The 18952-nt window shown below is 38.1% G+C and overlaps 1 protein-coding gene across 2 annotated transcripts in view; it reads left to right on the plus strand.

Annotated features, from left to right (window-relative positions):
- The window catches only part of rnf122 (ring finger protein 122), a 30360-nt gene that overhangs the window by 1162 nt on the left and 10246 nt on the right, over nt 1–18952 (plus strand). For both annotated transcript variants that reach the window (XM_033972759.2, XM_033972760.2), the window contains exon 2: nt 17848–18004. In XM_033972759.2, the coding sequence (XP_033828650.1) occupies nt 17848–18004 (157 nt within the window). The remainder of the gene's footprint in view (nt 1–17847; nt 18005–18952) is intronic.

The raw sequence follows: 18952 nt of genomic DNA on the forward strand, positions 1-18952 counted from the left end.
TGATGTTGTAATGATGTAGGCCTATGTTTCTTAAGTCACTCTACTTTGGTACTTCTTTTCAGACTAACCTACATTGTAAGGTATTCTAATTAACCTACCATAAACCCATTGACCTATAGGCTACTTGAAAACATTAGTTCTCATTAGGGATGCACCAATCCAGCTTTTTCTGTTTTGATGTTCGATGTCAATACTTTGGCTGTAAGTATCTGCCATTCTCAATATCAACCAATACCAGGGCAGAGACTGAAAACTTAATATATTTCCTTTAATTAACCCTTTATTCGTGAAAAAAGTAAATGCAGAAAAACTTTGAAAAATATTACCAGGTGTTTTGGGCCAACATAATCAAATATTGGCAATCGACTCAACCGATATCGACTCAACCTGTATCCAACACATCTGCTCCAAAATCTGATACCAGTATTGTATCGGTGCATCCGTAGTTCTTATAGTTGCATCCCAGTTGCTGTAGTCTAGTGACGGTGTAATGATGGTGTATGGTGATGATGATATCGATATCAACTAAACCGATGTCCGATCCATCAAAATGTTCAATATCGACGCTGAAATCTGATACCAGTATTGTATGGGTGCTTTTCTATTTCTTATAGTGGACATGAATGGGGTATCATAATGTGTGTTTTTGTATTTACAAGATTTTCATTGTGTAGTTATTCTAAAGGCCCATCTCGTGTCGACTAATATTAATCTACATTGAAGGCTTCATTGTGGCTTTGTAAAGAAATGATAGGCCATTCAAATAGGCTGACAGTGTCCTTTCAGTTATATGATGCTGCTTGTTATGGTGAAAACAACATGATCTATTTTATTTCTTTATGCTTATAACACTGGCTCCTCTTTCCAGTTCACCATTTGTCAAAAGCCATGCAGCTCCTTTGTCTTGTATAGAAACTCCCTCATTCTCAAACCCTTCTGTTCTTGAGAGGAAATGAGTAGACTATGGGATGTAGAGCTGATATTAGGGTATTGTTTCTTTTCCTTTTTTTTTTTTTTTTTTTTTGCTCAATATTGAAAAATATATTTTTTCTTTCTAGTTAGTGCAAAAGCAATGAAGCTAAAAGTGTCTGTCTGGTCACATAATCGTCATAAAGGGTAAATTTGTTGATTGGGGAACTTATACAACTGTAATGTATGGGTCACTGGGTCCTGCTATAGATTTTAAATTAGGATATTGATATCCTGTAAACAAATCACAGCTATTGGCCATGACAGCAAGACAAATATCATATATTCTAAATGTTCTGTCTTCAGGTTTAAACTTAGAATGAGCGATTCTTTGTGTGAGAAGAGTTTGTTTACCTGCCTTTGTTCACCTGCATGTTTCACTTCCTGTGGCTTTCTTCACAAGTGTCACATGAAGGTGTAGTACAATTGTGTAGTGATGGTAAAGTGACAATGTAGGGATGCTGTAGCGATGGTGGAGTGTAGTGATGTAGTGATGCTGTAGTGATGATGTAGTGATGCTGTAGTGATGAAGGTGTAGTGACGGTGTAGTAATGATGCTGTAGTGATGGTGCAGTGATGGTATTTTTCGTCTACGCGAATTATGTGAATCAAACATGAGGATTTGACTATTGTTTGGTCGTTTGGTTATGTGTATATATTTTTTACAATAATCCTGACTATAAAACTTTGATATTGGACCCTCCCTTCTCTCCTGTTGTCACAAGGCGTATGATGTATTAGTGGTCTTCTTTTCCTGTGACTTTTAGAGCGCCTCTGTGTGGTCAGATGGTGCTACGTCCAACAACGAACAATTAGACTCTTTGTGTGGCTCGGATGCCCTGCTCTCCACAGAGGAAATTGTACGGGACTTCACTCTGAATCAAAGAGTGGCATTCTGCTCCCAAACATGACGCCGGTACTAGGCGGATACAGCTTGGCATCAGGAATCAACGATATCAAAAAAATGACTCAATATTTGTTTAGATTTTTACTGTAGTGATAATAAGAACATATTTTGCAGTCCATTACAAATGTGTTCAAACAAATGTCTTGGTAAAGGCTCATGTTTTGAACAAAAAGTGAACTGTAAAATTAAAGCACAAAGTAACTTCTAGTTGTTTCCATTGAGATGTTATTACATTGCTTGGAAGGTTCCAAAGTATGCATTATACCGCACATTTATTCATTTACAGACGCTTTTGTTGCTTTAAAAAATACCTTGAAATGCATGTTTTCTTAATGTGAGCTTGCTCGCTTCTCCACAAGCCTAACATGTGGCTTGGCCTAGTGGGGTCAGACTATTGTCTCTATGGAAATGGACTAATTTAGTGTTACTGTGGAACATTTAAGGTAAAGAACACAAACTTCTTCAATACTTTACAAAGATGTGAGTTCTTGTTTTCAAATGGATTTGAGTGACAGGTGGATTAGCCAATCAGAGACAAGCATGGTCCATCTGTATAAAAAAAAAGGAAAAAAAATCAACAACAAAACATGGTGGATTTCTACAGAATCACTGAGCGAAGCCTAAACTCTGTTAATCTGAGGTGAGATAAATTTGATTTTATTTGTGACCAATGAGCTCCTTATTTTCACATTGTCACTGAAATAAATTGATCTGATGATCACATTTGACCGGGCTTGAGACGAGACAGATCAGTCTGGATTTGTGATTTGTGAACATCACCACCGAGACAAGCAGGAAAGTTATACAGCACACATTTATATAAAAAGTGCCAGTTTTTGTTCCCTTTATTTTTAAAGGAAAATGTACTGCAGATTTTAATATGTTTTTTACTTGATAATCTGATTTTGCATTTATTCTAAATAACTCTACTTGTGCTGTTGTTTTGCATGTTCCCATTCACCTTGGCGTTTATATATGACACATGTAGTGCTTTTACGTGACATTGGCTGCTCTGAACTTAACCTAGTTTGTGCTTAAAAACAGTGCCGCCACTCTTAAGGCTGGAGCGTTTCTCCCATGTGAAGTCCTGAATATTTCATGGGATGCTCTGTTTCTGCGCCAGAACTAGCAGCTTCTTTGTGTGAATATACTGTGAATGTAGGCCAAACCCCCACCAGACGACTCACTGGCAAAATCACAGCTCAGTGTGGTCACGATACTGAAATCCAAGGAAAATAGTGAATACTAGATAACGATTCCCGATACTGATAATGGTTCCTGGTACCGATTTTTGAGAGAGCTGTAGTTGTTTAGGATGCAGTGATCCAGCTTTTTCAGTTCCAATACCAATATTGATACTTTGGCTTTAAAGGGCCCATATTACACTATTTTCTGCTTTATTGTATAATATTGTTTCCTCATCACAAAGTCCTGTGTTTTTTCATTCACACGTTTAACACACAAACCCTGCATATTTAGGCTGAGTTTTTCTCTCAAACAGAAAAGACTCTTTTCCACCTTGTGATGTCATATGGTAATACAGGAAGTGCTCCATGGTGTTTTTAAACTCCATACACCTTCACTAGAATCATTTAGATAATTTTTGCTCCTGGAATTGTCAATCTACTGAACAAAAGATAAAAGGAGCTGTTAACTTGAAGATTACTGTTTCATGACATCACAAGGTGGAACAGAGCATTTTGATCTTTGGAGACTAATAATAAAGTGTTACTTAAAATGTATGAATGAAATAAAACACGGCTTCAGGTATGTTTTTGAGGAGGTAACAACATTGTAACATGACTTAAACCTCACAAGAGTCCATTTTGTGTAATATAGGACCTTTAAGTATCATCCAATACCTATATTAACCAATGCCAACGGTTTTGAGAGCTTTTGCCACTCCCCCTTTTGTGTCATGCAATCGCACTGCAGTCTTTAACTGACCAAAAATTTCCTAGATTTTGAAATTTTCCTAGATTTTGATTTTAGAATTATCAAAAAATAGTAGAATCATGTGTAAATTCAACTCTATTATAAGAGTTGAAATGTACAAATTATAAGTAGTTTCTTTGATAGTTCCACACTGTCTGGTTCTGATAAATAAAGATAATTCTAAAAGCTAAGGAAAGATCCAATTTCATCCTATTTTTTTTTCTATACTATTCAAATAAGTATCTTGGTTTACTATCACTACCTTTGACATCCAGACGAGCATATTGTGTTGTACAGCTCTCTTTGTCCCTAAAATAACATTTAAAAAAAAACTACTTCCACTCCTGCCTTTTTTGCATCTGCTACTCCGGGTGCCATGGCAACGCCTCCTGTGACTGCGCCAATATAGGTCAGTGGCCATGTAGGGCTCCACCCATCGCAGAATACCCCATAATACTGTCTGCTTGCAAGTAAGCTACGGCTAGTTATTATCAGAGGAGGGGGAGACGTTGGCTGGTTCTCGTCGCCATTGTTGTTTAGAGATATGATTAATTAGAATATTCACTATAATGTTTGTGCTCAAGTATATTAAAATGACTGAAAAAACTGATGTTATCTTCCAAGCAGCGGGATAAAGACGTATTTATGCATAAAATTGACTCTTGTGAGTATGTAAGCCATGTTATAATTTTGTTACATCATCAATAACCTACCTGGAGTTATGTTTTCTGAGTGTTTCAGTTTGAGAGAAATAGCCTAAATATGTAGGGTTTAAGTGTTTAACATATGTGAATGAACCAAAACACCACTCCGGGTCTGTTTGTGATGAGCAAACAACATTGTAACGTATCAGAGAACAGTATAATAAGGGTCCTATAACAAAAGTACAGTCAAATGATATAAAAAATATTGCAATAAAAAATAAATAAATCTGTAGTTGTTTACAATTTCGCCTACATTTTATTGTTCCAGTTATGCAGTTGTGGCTAGACAGAGTGAGAGAGGAGGCAAACGTGAGCATCCATCTGCACAGGCCTTAAACATTGTGAAGGGAAACGACCCAGATCTGTGGCTGGAGTTGAGGGGGCTTCAGGTGTTTTGTGCAACAATGACACAAACAAGCACAAAAGCCATTCTCATCAGACAGTGATAAATACAGGCTGTTGTTGGAGGGCAGGGGGCTAGTATTTAACGCTATGGGCCATTCACTGTTTTTGAAAGAAATAATCACATACAAAAACCTTCAAATAGCTGAACCGTATACAGTTTGTAACCATAATTGTGTCTTTTGTTTTTAACATTTAGCATTATGAGGATATAGCATTATGAGAGGTAATAATGGTCTAATGGCATAACTCCACCACCAGGAAAAATTTACCGGTACATCATTTGTGCAGTAATTACAGCGATATTAAAGATATTAACCCTAATCCAGGACAAAATATTGTTCAGTTCTCACAGAGGACTCACCTACCAAAGCCTGTCAGAAAAATCTATCCATGGTTTCAGAATGATGAAAAATTAGGTCTGTTGCCACAAGGAGAACAATTTAACAATAACCCCATACCTAAGAAACCCATGCCCAGATAAAGATAAAACGTATTGATACTGAAATAGGCTTTACTTTACTTTACTTTACTTTACTTATCTATACCGGTACTATATGGTAAGAGCCAAAAAACAAATGTACTTTTATTATAGGTGTGATATGGAGATCAGTTTGAGCCTTATCTTCTAAATCCAGTTTGAAATGTCCATCCATCTTTTTCTGTTTATCTGAGGCCAGGTCGCGGCGGCAGCACTCTAAGCAGACTTCTCTCACCCCAGACACATCCGGGTTGAATCCAAGATGTTCCCAGGCCAGCTGAGAGACATAGCCCTCCAGCAGAGGTGTCCAGAAGCCATCCGGAATACATAGATACTTGAGACACCTCAGCTGCTCCTCTATACATGGAGGAGCAGTGACTTTACTCCAAGCTCCTCCCGCATGACTGAGCTCCTCACCCTATGTCTAAGGGAGCGCCCAGCCACCCTGCGGAGGAAACTCGTTTAATCAGCTTGTATCTTGTATCTTGTGCTTTCAGTCATTATCCAAAGCTCATGACCATAGGTGAGGGTAGGACCAGAGATCTAAAACAGGACTAAACCAGGACTAAAACAGCACCATAAATGAGTGTATGGTAGATTGACCGGTAAATGGAGAGCTTTGCCCCTGGAATCAGCTCCTTCTTCACCACAGCAGTCTTACACAGCAACCGCATCATTGCAGACACCGCACTGATTAAGCTGTCAGTCACACGCTCCATCCTCCCCTCGCCCGTGAGCAAGACCCCAAGATACTTCAACTCCTCCACTTGAGGCAAGGAGTGAAATGTGTTTATTATATTTAATCTTTGCTGCTATTGGATGAATGTTGTTGTTTTATTATCATGTGGCAAATATTCCACTTAATCCCAGACAAACTTCTCTTAACGGACATCCAAGTCCATTCTATTGTTCTACTGTGTCAGCACTATACCCAGTTTACAACGATTGACTCATTTGAACGCAGTGATGTGATGCGAACAAAACTTAGGGCCAACAGTTGTACGCCATGAAATCTATACTTCACCCGCACATGCTCTGCCAGCCCTCACATGCTTCTATTGATCCTATTGCATTTAACATAAACACTCAGAACAGTGTGGACCATAGATTGAATAAAAAAGTGGACTAAGTGAGTGTGATGTAACCCATAGCCTTTGGCTCCAGTCAAATGAAGCTCATCGAGGCGAGCAGTTATAGGGGCCAATTTGGAGCGGAGTTCTGACCATGAGTATCATAGCAACCAAAGAGCCAATCCGGAGCCAGGCTGTTGAATGCCCCTTCCTGCTCCTGATTGTTGTTGTCTTTATTTCCGGACATAATGGCGAAATAAAAGCACCAGGATCATGTATTGTGGGTTAATACGAACATTTTAAGACCAAAATTATGAGGCAGCAGTTACAGAGAGGGGTGACAAGATGATGGAGCTGGAAGCACAGCCATGGTCACTTCCTATTTGGAACATGGCAGCTTGCAGGTTAGCTATGTCCATTTACATATACAGTCTGTGGTGTGGACAGAGATGTGCTGACGTCAATAAGGCCTCTCCTGATCGGCTTGTGGTTGGTTCTCGATGAGTGAAGTTGTGATGTGAGTACTTGTAGGCCCGTCACAATAATAAATTTCAAAGCACGATATATCACTACAGAGAACATAATAAATAAACAATAATATTGAAACTGATACAGTAACAATAAAGCAGAATAATCCCAGAGAACCGTTTTTAAATAAAGAGTCTGCAGACAAAGAGCTGCAACAAATCAATACTAGAATGAAGTGATAACGAGCTATAGAAGGTACTTTTCAAACCTTCAGATCATAGACCGTATATATAAATGGACATAGCTAACCTGCTAGTGGCCACATTCTAAATAGGAAGTGAGCATGGGCGCACGTTTGGCTCCATCAAGTCTGGCTCGTCAGGCTCGTCATTTTGGACTTAAAATGTTCATGTTAACTCGCCCTATATGATGCTGGTATTTTTATTTCGCTATTGTGCCCATAACTGAGGATATGAACATTAATAACAGACAAATCAGGCACCTGCTTCCCCCGAGGTCTCTCCCGGTAGTGTTAGCAACAGATTTGATTGACAGCATTGCTAAGCTCCTGCTCCCTGCTAAACCAATGGTGTGGGCGAGTAGGGGCGTTACCATCAACAGACTAGCTCCGGATTGGCTCTCTGGTTGCTATGATACACACGGTCGGAATTCCAAATATGTAATTCAGCTCCAAAGTCGCCTCTGTAACTGCTGTCCTCGATGAGCTTCATTTGACTGGAGCCAAATTCTATGGGTGACATCACACTCCTTTAGCCCACTTCTTTATACAGTCTGTGGTTCAGATGAGTGTTATATCAGAACTCTTGAGTGGACCGAGGAGGTAGGCCGTATTGATCCCGTGAGATGAGAAAAATGTCACACACAAATGTTAACGTATTCATTTGGCTTCAGGAGTTACTTAAAGCAGAGTGATCAGTGAGAATGTGTGGCTGGAGAGAGCAAGAGAATGAAACAAAGAAAATGACATATTCTGCTTGTGTCTGCAATATAATCTATGACCCCCATGGATATTTTTTTTTAAATGTTGTGGACATTTTAAGGGGAGATACAGGCTCCATGTTTGGAATTCCGACTAGTATCGAGTATCATTGCAACCAAAGCACCAATCTGGAGCGAAGCTGTGGAAGGTAATGCCCCTTTCCGCTCGCACTACTGATTTAGGAGGGCACGGCAACTTAGCAATGCTGTAAATTAAACCTGTTGCTAATGCTAGCATGGGCAACCTTGGGAAAAAGAAGTTCATATCTTGATTTACAGACACAAAAGCAAAAAATAAAAATGCCAGGATCACATAGAGCGGGTTAATATGAACATTTTAAGACAAAAATGACGATTCCCTCTTGAGAGAGGGAGCCTGAAACACAGCCCATGATCACCTCTTATTTGTAATGCTGTGGCTCGCAGGTTAGTTATGTCCATTTACATATATACAGTCTATGGTTTTTAAACATAAAATGTCTTATTTTCATATGTAAACTTTACATGATGATAAACTTGTAATAAATTTCATTTTTTTTTTACATTTCTGTGAGTAAACTACAGCACAAGTTTCAAATTGATATTTATAAGTTTAAGATGTTTTCCTATTCACTTGCAGTGAATAGGAAACATCACTTCCCCTGTGGTCACGTCAGATTACGTAATAGCCAGCAACAGATTATTATTATTTTTTCATTTGTGCCAAAACGACAATGTGACACGGCTGAATCCTATAAACAAAGATTAAATTTTTATGGGGTAGAGCCAGCATGCAATTTACACACAGCTTTCACTTTCATTTTCAAGGTGGAACAAGTAGTACATTTAAGGTTACATATAAATAAATCAACGATTCAATTCCAGACAAGGACTGGACAATACAAACTGTAAGTATTTATGTTTTAAAAAGAGCCACACCAGTGTTTCCACATCTGGAACTGAAGCGTATTGCACTCAAACCTATATTTTTGAGTTTCATTTTCTGATTTATTCAGACTCCAAATAAAACTGTACATTAAAGGGCCCAAATTACACTATTTTCTTCTCTCACTTTGTGATGTCATGAGGTAATACAGAAAGTGCTCCACTGTGTTTTTAAACTCCATACACCTTCCCTAGAATCATTTGGATCCATCCATTTTCTTCTGCTTATCCGGTGCCGGGTTGCAGGGACAGCAGTCTTAAGCAGGGACTCCCAGACTTCCCTCACCCCACACGTCCTCCAGCTCCTCCAGTTGGATCCCAAGGCGATCCCACGCCAGCTGAGAGACATAGTCTCTCCAGCGTGTTCTGGGTCTTCTCCGGGGCCTCCTCCCGGAACACCTCCCTAAGGAGGCGTCCTTAGGTGAGGGTAGGAACGTAGATTGACCAGTAAATCGAATCAATCATCTGGATCATTTCTAAATCATTTGGATCATTTTAGGAATTGCCAATCTCCACTGAACAAAAGGTGAAATGTACCTGTTAACTTGAAAACTACCGCTTCATGACATCACAGGTGGAACAGAGCATTTTGAGCTTTGGAGATGTAGACAGACTAATAATAAAGGGTTATTCAAACATGTGTGAATGAAACAAAACACAACTCCAGGTTTGTGTGTGATGAGGTAACAACATGGCTTAAAGCTCACAAGAGTTAATTTTTGTATAATATAGGATCCTCAAGAGCATCCCCTAATTTAAGAAAAGGGCCCTGTGCCCATTTTTTTCATGTATTTGAGGAAAATTAATTTTGTGTTGTCCCCAGTACAGATGTATTGTCTAAGCACTTGAGGTCAAAATAAGTCCTGTGTGCTCTCTTCATCTGATTAGAAAGCATTTTACTGTCCGATATTCACATTCTAAACCGGGGTCAGCAACCCGTGGCTCCGGAGCTGCATCTGGCTCTTTCATCCTTATATTGTGGCTCTGCGTGGCTTGGGAAAATAAATTATAAGTATTTAATTGAAATGCATTTTATTTGTGTTAGTTCTTTTTTTTAAAATTGTAGTTCTATATTGGAAGATTATTGTGATCTTGAAATATTAAAATAAAATTATATTGTTTTTCATTGCTCAAAATAAGCGTCATTCACAGAACCAATTTGCAGACACTGTGCTCAGAGGTTCATGAGCAGAAGTCCCATTAACCACGTAAAATAAATAGTTATGCAGATATTTTGCAAATACTATAGTTGTTTACACAGTGTAAAGGTAAAAAAACCAAAACAATATATACAGTGTTATCTTCATTTTAGATGTGAAAAAGTATTTACGGCACCAACACTGTTTTCTTTTCCGTGGAAACCGGGTCTAAATGGCTCTTTGGGTGTTAAAGATTGCCGATTCCTGGTCTAAACCAAGGTTCCTATTCATTTTGTGCAGAAGATGGATTTTGGAGGAGCAGGTAGAACTCAATAGACACAATAGCCTGACTGATTTCTCTGATTACTATGTCTTTGATCTAATCAGTGCTGTATTGCTGTAGTCCCTGATCAAAGTGAGTAACGTAAGCTCCTCGGCTCATCTTATTCTGTCGGTGTTTTGGAGGAGATGGAGGTGTGAAGGGTTATAGCAGGTGGTGAGTCCATCGGCCCGATTATCTGGGTTAATGTGACCTCAAACTCTGCTTCCTTTTTTCAAGATCTGAACACCTCATTTGAAATAAACCGTGCAAGTTTTTGCTTTTCAAATAAATGTTGAAGACATAAGCTGTGTGTGGTTTGCAGCAGAGTTCAGAATATAAAGGAACAAACAAATAAGTTTCTGTTATTTATGTTCAAGGAGTTGGTAGTAAAAGACAACAGTTTGACAAAAAGACAAAATAAAAATAGAATAAAACATTTGGACGGATATTTCTCATTTCACCCAGAACCAGGATCGAGTGTGAGAGGTCCGAGCGCGTTTGAGCCTATTAATTTATGTTCAAGGAATTTATATAGAAAGACAAAAATTGATGAATCCCAAAAATTAGGATTCATCAAAATAATCATCAAAATAATATTGGCCAGTCTAAGAATGGAGTGTGATGAGTCAAGGGTTAGGCCTGTTTACCTGGGTTAACCTGACCTCAAACTCTGCTTCCCTTTTAGGACATGTAGCTCTCTCATTTGAAGCTGAGTCATCAGTGTTTTTTAAATCAAGATGTTTGTTTTGTTTATTTTTTCAGTGTATATATTTAATCAAATATGATTTTATTGATGAGTTATCACAAGTAATGTTAAAATTGTTAAGTATCCGTAGAGAACGACATCGAAGAAAAATCTAAATGCAAGAGGCTTAACACTGACCCCTGTGGTACCCCATAATTGTATATCGTACTATCAGAATGAAATGGCCTTAACTATGGCCCTTGGGGAATGTCATAATTCTGCAGCCTTTCAAACTTAATGTCGGCTGCTTTGTTTTCTTATCATCTCCTGACCTACATTCACATGTCAATACATCAATGAGGAGATGTCTGCCCAGGGTCAAACACTAGAAAAATAAATACAGTGGGCAGTGCCTAAGTGGCTGGTTCTCACACTTCGCGGCAAGAAGGTTCCGGGGTCAATCCTCAGGTAGCCTGGGCATTTGCATGTTCTCCCTGTGCCTGTGTGGGTTTTCTCTTGGCACTCCGGTTTTCCCCATCAACCCAAAATATGGGTACAATCTAAGGTACAATCAAAGGTAGTCCTGACCAAGCCTAGCAACAAGATCAAAGAGACGGGTCCCCTGCTCCTGATGAGATGCCCTAGCAACAGTGAAAGATGGGTCAAATGCAGAGGACACATTTTCCCTAAAAACCTTTTAGAAAATGAAGTTTTTGACCTGTGATATCCAATATTTGTATATTCTTTGTAATATACTACAAAATTCTAATAATACTAATGAAGAATTAATGTTTTGTCTACTTGATTATATTAACTCTATAAAATAAATGTTACGTTCTAAAGGTGCACTATGTAACTTTCCTGATGGAGGGCCTGTCACTTGCTTGTCTCCAAGGGGGTCTTATTGCTTTGTGAAGAATGTTCCTCAGTATGGCATTAAACTTACATTATCATGCTTGGAATTCAATTACTTAACCTTAAACTATATACTCTTACTGTGAGCAGCGGAGTCACCTCTTCACATATCTAACCTGTAACTTGCCTGCTTTTGTCCATTGAGATTCCAAAAAAAATCCAGGAAAAGCAATAATATCTCCATGGAGACAAGCAGGTAACTAGACCAAAAAAAGTTACATTGTACATCTTTAAATAGTACTCTCACCTAATTGTTAAATGTGCTATATTACACAAAACTAACTCTTGTGAGCTTTAAGCCATGTTATAATGTTGTTACCTCCTCAAAAACATACCTGGAGTTTTGTCTTTTGTTTCATTCCTTGAGTTCTGTACAGATTGGGAATTCCAGGGCTGAAATTATTAAAATGATACTAATGAAGATGTATGAAGTTTAAAAACACAGTGCAGCACTTCCTGTATTACAACATGTCATCATAAGCTGAAACAAAGTCTTTTCAGTTTGCGAGAAGAACTCCCTATGTGGAGGGTTTGTGTGTTAAACATGTGTGAATGAAATAAAACACAACTCCAGGTTTGTCTGTGATGAGGAAACAACATTACAACATGGATTAAAAAAAACAAACAGTGTACTATGCGCCCTTTAAATTTTGACTACTTCCCACACCTCTGTCTAAAGCTTGCTGTCCAAACTCCACATTTGCTCCTAACTTGTCTCCCTCCCCCATTATGTTCCTGCTCCTGACCTTGACTGCAGACTGCACCGCTACAGTGATAATCTATTTCATGGTTAAACAAACACACACACACAAACACACACACAGGCTAAGAGAAGCAGACAATAGGCCAGACCTGTAATGGAAAGGCCATGTGTTTGGGCTGGAGCAGTTTTCCAGTGACTTTCTTATACAACTCCTGTTTGTAATGCAAATATGAGTTCTTGTATAGTAAATTATTGTAAAGCACTTCATATGGGTTCTGTAAAAACATGAGTTGAAACAGTGTATAGAAGCCCATTTGGTTGTATTTCGCTTGGGGGATAAGTTACTCGTTCCAGCTAATGGGCTTTAATGGGAAGGCCTGGTTTGCTCTACAATTTGGCCAATTTCAAAAGTTGCCTTGAACATACACAAAATTATAATATCAAGTTAACTGTCTATTGACAAACTATCAAAAATATACAAAAAATATACAAAATGATCTGACAAAAGAAGAAAATAAACTTGTAGTAAAAGTGTAAACAAGTAAAAGTTGACATTTCTGCACTTTTGTGATTAATTTAGCAGTCCATTCATAAACTTAAGCTTTCTATAACTTTTTCTTTCAGGTCTTTCAACAGAAATTTGGGGGCTCAGGGCAAGAAGCCTCACATGGGCTCCCCTCGAATATTAACAACGTTTACGGTGACGTCAGCTCCCATTGGGCACCGCAGCTTTCTAATGTGGAAGTCCGTGTTTAAATGCATATATCGTTTCGACCCTAGTTTTCGGGGATTTTAAATAGAGATGCGCTGATGTCAATACTTTGGCTTTAAGTATCTGCTGATGCCCAATATAAACCAATCCAAATGAGTCTTGTATCTGTTGTTTATCATTTAAAGTATCTACAGAACAGTTTTGAAAAATATTACGAGGTGTTTTGTCCCAACACTGTCCACTAAATCGTCTTATTACACCAGTTTATAGACCAAAATGAGATATGGACTGAACTGATATCTTGGAACTGATATCTGATCTATCAAAATCCATATCAGCAATTTTAAATAGTCACATGGTATTATCACATTTTTATATAGCACTCAAAGCCTTGAAGGTGAACAAAAACAGTATTCATTTGTGGGAGCTGGAATCGCACCACCAACCTGTTTATGTTGAGATCAGGATTCAAACGACCAACCTTTGGATCAGTGGACAAACTACATAATTTCATCCTCATCGCTGCTCCTTATTCAAGACTCAGTTCATAATTTCAGCCATTCTTGTAAATCCCTAAAGGAAATTTCAAAAATATCACTAAGGCGGTTGCGTAATAGAAAAAGGAGGAAGCGCTGCAGTAGGTCACAGTGAACCAAAATAGTGAGCGGTCAGGCTCTCCTCAGGAACAGGATTCAAAAACACATGAAATACACCCCAAAGGAAAACAAGCTAACATTAGCCCATCTACTTAATACAGTGGTCAGTGTTATTCTGAGTCTCAAACGTGCTACAGGAAAATACAACACTAAAACTAGACTTTACTGGTTGTTTTTAGTTTTAAGAATATGCAATGAGGTCATACTCCCATAGGGGGCAGGACACAGCTTTCCCTATTGTTTACATTATATTTATATTGGAAAAGGCCACAAGGAAAATTCATAAATGTTGCGATTGTGTCTTTATATATATATATATATATATATATAATATATATATATATATATATATATATATATATATATATATATATATATATATATATATATATATACACACAAATTATAGTCTATATATAGACTGTATAATTTGCAAATTATAACATTGGCCTTTGTTCAGACTCACCTGTGTTCACTGGTCCTTGGGCAAGACACTTAACCCACTTCGCTCCCAGTGTCTGTGTACTCTAGAGTGTCTTGAAGGTGGAAAAGCGCTGTATAAAAATGTGACCCTTTACCATATCTATAATCAACACATTATATCAGATAAGTGCTAAAACAGATTCTGTTATTTTGGAAGGTTACACAAGTTTCATACAAGTTCCTCTTTTTGTGTTTTCTATTAAATCTTAAATCATATAGCTGTTTCCTCATTTTTCTCATGTAAGTCTGAATGATTTGGGATAAATATCTAATTGTATTTTTTCTCATCAGAATGTGTTTTAATAAGAGGATTTTGTTCAAAGTTCAGATTTTAAATATCCAGGACAAGTGATAAAAAGACACAAATAGAAATATGAACTGGTAAACTAATACAAGACTCACATTTCAGAACATGTTTGTGCAGATCTTAACTACAGGGTGCAGTTTTTATGTAGAATAAGACCCCATGGAGACACAGGGAGGGCATCTGACACACAGGGACATTTCAGAACATGTTTGTGCAGATCTTAACTACAGGGTGCAGTTTTTATGTAGAATAAGACCCCATGGAGACACAGGGAGGGCATCTGACACACAGGGACATTTCAGAACATTGCTTGTGCAGAGCTAAATTACATGGTTAGCAGTTTTTTTGCAGAATAAGATATTTTCAATAAGATAAGGAGATTTTGTTGTTTGTGGTGGCACTGTGTGTTACTTCAAAAATTGCAGTTTTTGCGATGTGCTAATTTTGCCCATTCAAATTGCGATTTCAATTCCCTATTCTCAAGTCACTAGATAATTTTTTCAAACTGCTAAACCTGTGGTTCAGATCTGTACAAACATGTTCTGAAATGTGATTCTTGTATTACTCAGTTCATACGTCAAAGCCTGATCTTGCCACATCTCAGAAGCTAAGCAGAGCCAGGCCTGGTTAATACTTGGATGAGAAGCAAAAGACAAAGTTTAAATCTGTCAACTGGACAAATCGTTTCACTCCTACAACGATTTGTCCAGTTGACAGATTTAAACTTTGTCTTTTGCTATGGGTCAGGCCTGGACGACTGAGGCATTACAGATACTTGGATGAGAGACCACTGGGACTTCCAGGTGTCACAGGGGGCGGTGCCAGTGTCAAAATTGTTGTTGTGTCCTTAGGCAAGACACTTCACCCACACTACCTAGTATGAAAGTGGTGTGTGCGTGAGTGATTGTTGATGGTGAGAGATGCCAATGGTGCAGATTGGCAGCCTCACTTCTGTCAGTCTGCCCCAGGGCAGCTGTGGCTACTGGACCTGTCACGATAATCAGTATATTGACTGATTGTTCAGTACATGAAAGCTGGAACACTATTATTTTATGGTCAGTATTTATCATGTGTGCTTTTTCTTCCCACTACTGGGACATTTTGGGTTATTTTTGGCTGTATGATTAGATTTAGATTGAATTAATTACTTCAATGACTCATTACAAGATGCAAACGGTAACAACTGAAGTGTTTCATTTTTCTGTTTATTTATTGCAGCTTATGATTTTTAACCATATTGTAGATTTAAAATTGTTTTGTTGTGGTTTAAAAGTACTGTTTTAAACCACAACAGTGGCATAAATGAGTTTCAGTATTATCACCTATATTTTTACCTACTTTACAGCGATATATCGAACTTTAAAATGTGTTATCGTGACAGGTCTAGTGACTACAATAGTATCTTACCACCATCAAGTGTGGACTGAATGAGAAATGCTCTGAAAAGCGTCTTAGTGTTCAAAACAGCTCTATATAAATCCATTGCATTATTCTTTGCATTATTATTTCATTTTTCAGTTTTTTGTCAATTCTTCTGGACATGTTTAAAATGTGAACTTTCAACTGAATCCTGTTATTAATACATAATTGCAAATTGAATCAGAATGCTTGTCACACTGTGTTTTTTTTTTTTTTTTTTCAAATCGTTCATCCCCAGGTTTTTCGAGTTTTTCTTTGCCGAGAAGGAGCGTCTAAAGACAAGGGATAATCTGGGACAGTTATCATTTGCTTGCTTTCTGTTGATTAATTTGCTTGTCTGTTTCAGTTTCATTGTTGATTTTCTAACTGTCTCTCGGTTAAATCAATTATCAAGTTCAGCCCTTAGAGGCAACTGCTGTCGTGATTTTGGGCTTTACAAAAATAAATTGAATTGAACTAAACTACATAACAACCTCCCTCTACCATATTATCCACACAATGAGCTGTGTAAGTACAGAACATCTGATCCACTATTGTCTTGTCACTGACCTCGGGACAAAGCAGCGCCCTCTCGCCTCATTACCAGCTAAACCTGTTGCCTGGATACGGCGTCAGTGTGTTTACGTCTTTAAGTCCAGTTAATAGAATTAATTCACCTTTTCAAAGAATTCCAGACGCTCTTTTGTTTGCCTTTTCTTCATGTTATGTTAATGCTCACTGGATCTCATTGTGCCCATTCTTTACTGGACCTATATTATGTTGGTTATCAGGCGGCAGAGTGTTTACAGTGTCTTGCCTAAGGACACAACAACAACAGCACATGTCCGAGCTGAATGTCAATAGACAGTAGCTTAGTGAGTGTTTGTCCTCTGATCTCAAAGTTGGTGGTTCGAGTCGACATACACATCATTGGTATATTGGTTGACCCACAGATTGTAGGTGCGATTCCAACTCCTACAGATGAATGCTGTTGTTGTGTCCTTGGACAAGACACTTAACCAACCTCGCACCCAGTGTCTGCGTACGCTGGTGTATGAATGTGTGAGTCGTTCCAGTATATATAAGCTTTCGTTTCACTTTGTGTTATGTTAAAGGTGCACTAAGTAACTTTTCTAGTGGACACTTTGGCATGTGCTTGTCTCCATAGATGCTCAGATCTGTGTAGAATTAACCTCGCAACAACAGCTAGCATGCTAACTACACACTTCAGCACTTAAACAGGACCATGATCACTGGTATTTATTGCAGGCTCCTGATAATGTGCTGTTTGAATCCATTTTGTATATTTTTTTTGAGTCTTAAAACGGTTTTGTGTGTGTTTGCTAATATGTGCATTGCATCTCTATGGTAACTGCTGAACATTTCGCAAATAGAAATAAATGTAGAACATGACATCACAAGGTGGAACAGAGCATTTTGAGCTTTGGAGATAAAAGGTTACTCAAACATGTGTGAATTAAACAAAACACAACTCTAGGTTTATTTTTGAGGAAGCAGGAACATTCTAACATGGCTTAAAGCTCACAAGTGTCCATTTTGTGTAATATAGGACCTTTATCTTTTCTTATTGTTTGTATCATAGCCTTATATCCCTCTTCAATCATGATCTGCTCATGTCTGTGTGTGTCTGTCTGTGTGTGTGTGCAGGGTGCTTCTGTGGTCTGGGCCTGGTTTACTCCAACAAGTCATGCACCATGCCGCCCATCACCTTCCAGGACCTACCTCTTAACATTTACATGGTCATCTTCGGGACAGGCATCTTCGTCTTCATCCTGAGCCTCATCTTCTGCTGCTACTTCATAAGGTACGAAAAACAGTTACAAGTTTTACATGATGTTATATTAAGATTTATAAAGACATTTGGTCATTGAAGCTCTAAATGCAAATGAATACAGCTAAGTTACAGTATTTTTATCGTATAAACAGGAACCTGGTTATTAGCTAATGAGTTCATATGTGGACAGTGCGTTTTCTTACTGTAACTGAAAGCAGGTCTGATTTGAAACGCTGGTGGAGGGGAGAGGTGTTTAGTTCAAACTGCAACTTTATTTTTAACATTCATTTATACCATTGATTGTGTATATAAATGGACATAGCAAAAGTGCTAGCTGCCGTGATCCAAACAGGAAGTGAGCATGGGGACGCTTCTGGCTCCATCGATTCCAATTGGCTCCAATTCACTTTCACTCTTTCACTCAGCCCTTTGTTTCATAACAGGTGATGAATTATAAACCCATCACTTTACACTCTATAAAAAGTAGGTTGGCCATCGCTGTCTGTCAGAAGAAAACAGCACTGTAGAAAATGTATTTGTTTCAGACGACGACCTTGGACTGACTCAATATCTCACTTTTTTGTTGAACTTTGGACTAAATTTCAAGGACATGCAAAACTGGATAGATTGATGAATACTAATAATAAAGTGTTGCTCAAACATGTGTGAATGAAACAAAACACAACTCCAGGTATTTGTAATATTTAACATTTATAATCACATCTGCTAATGTTTTTAATGTTTTAAATGGACCTATGCAATTATTTTGTTTGTTTTTGTTTGTATCGTTCTGTATTTGAACAGGGTGCTTTTGAAAAAGAGTTTGCTACTTTCATTGGGCTCTCCCTGTATGAATAAAGATATAATGAAAAAATGAAATTGAGCCAAGTAGTAGCTTAGCACTTTACCAACCTCAAAATCCCAGCAGTCGGGATGTGGATGCATGAACTCGTAAACTCCAAAAACAGGAACAACACG

This window comes from Periophthalmus magnuspinnatus, chromosome 9 (assembly GCF_009829125.3).
Source record: "Periophthalmus magnuspinnatus isolate fPerMag1 chromosome 9, fPerMag1.2.pri, whole genome shotgun sequence".
Lineage (NCBI taxonomy): Eukaryota > Metazoa > Chordata > Actinopteri > Gobiiformes > Gobiidae > Periophthalmus > Periophthalmus magnuspinnatus.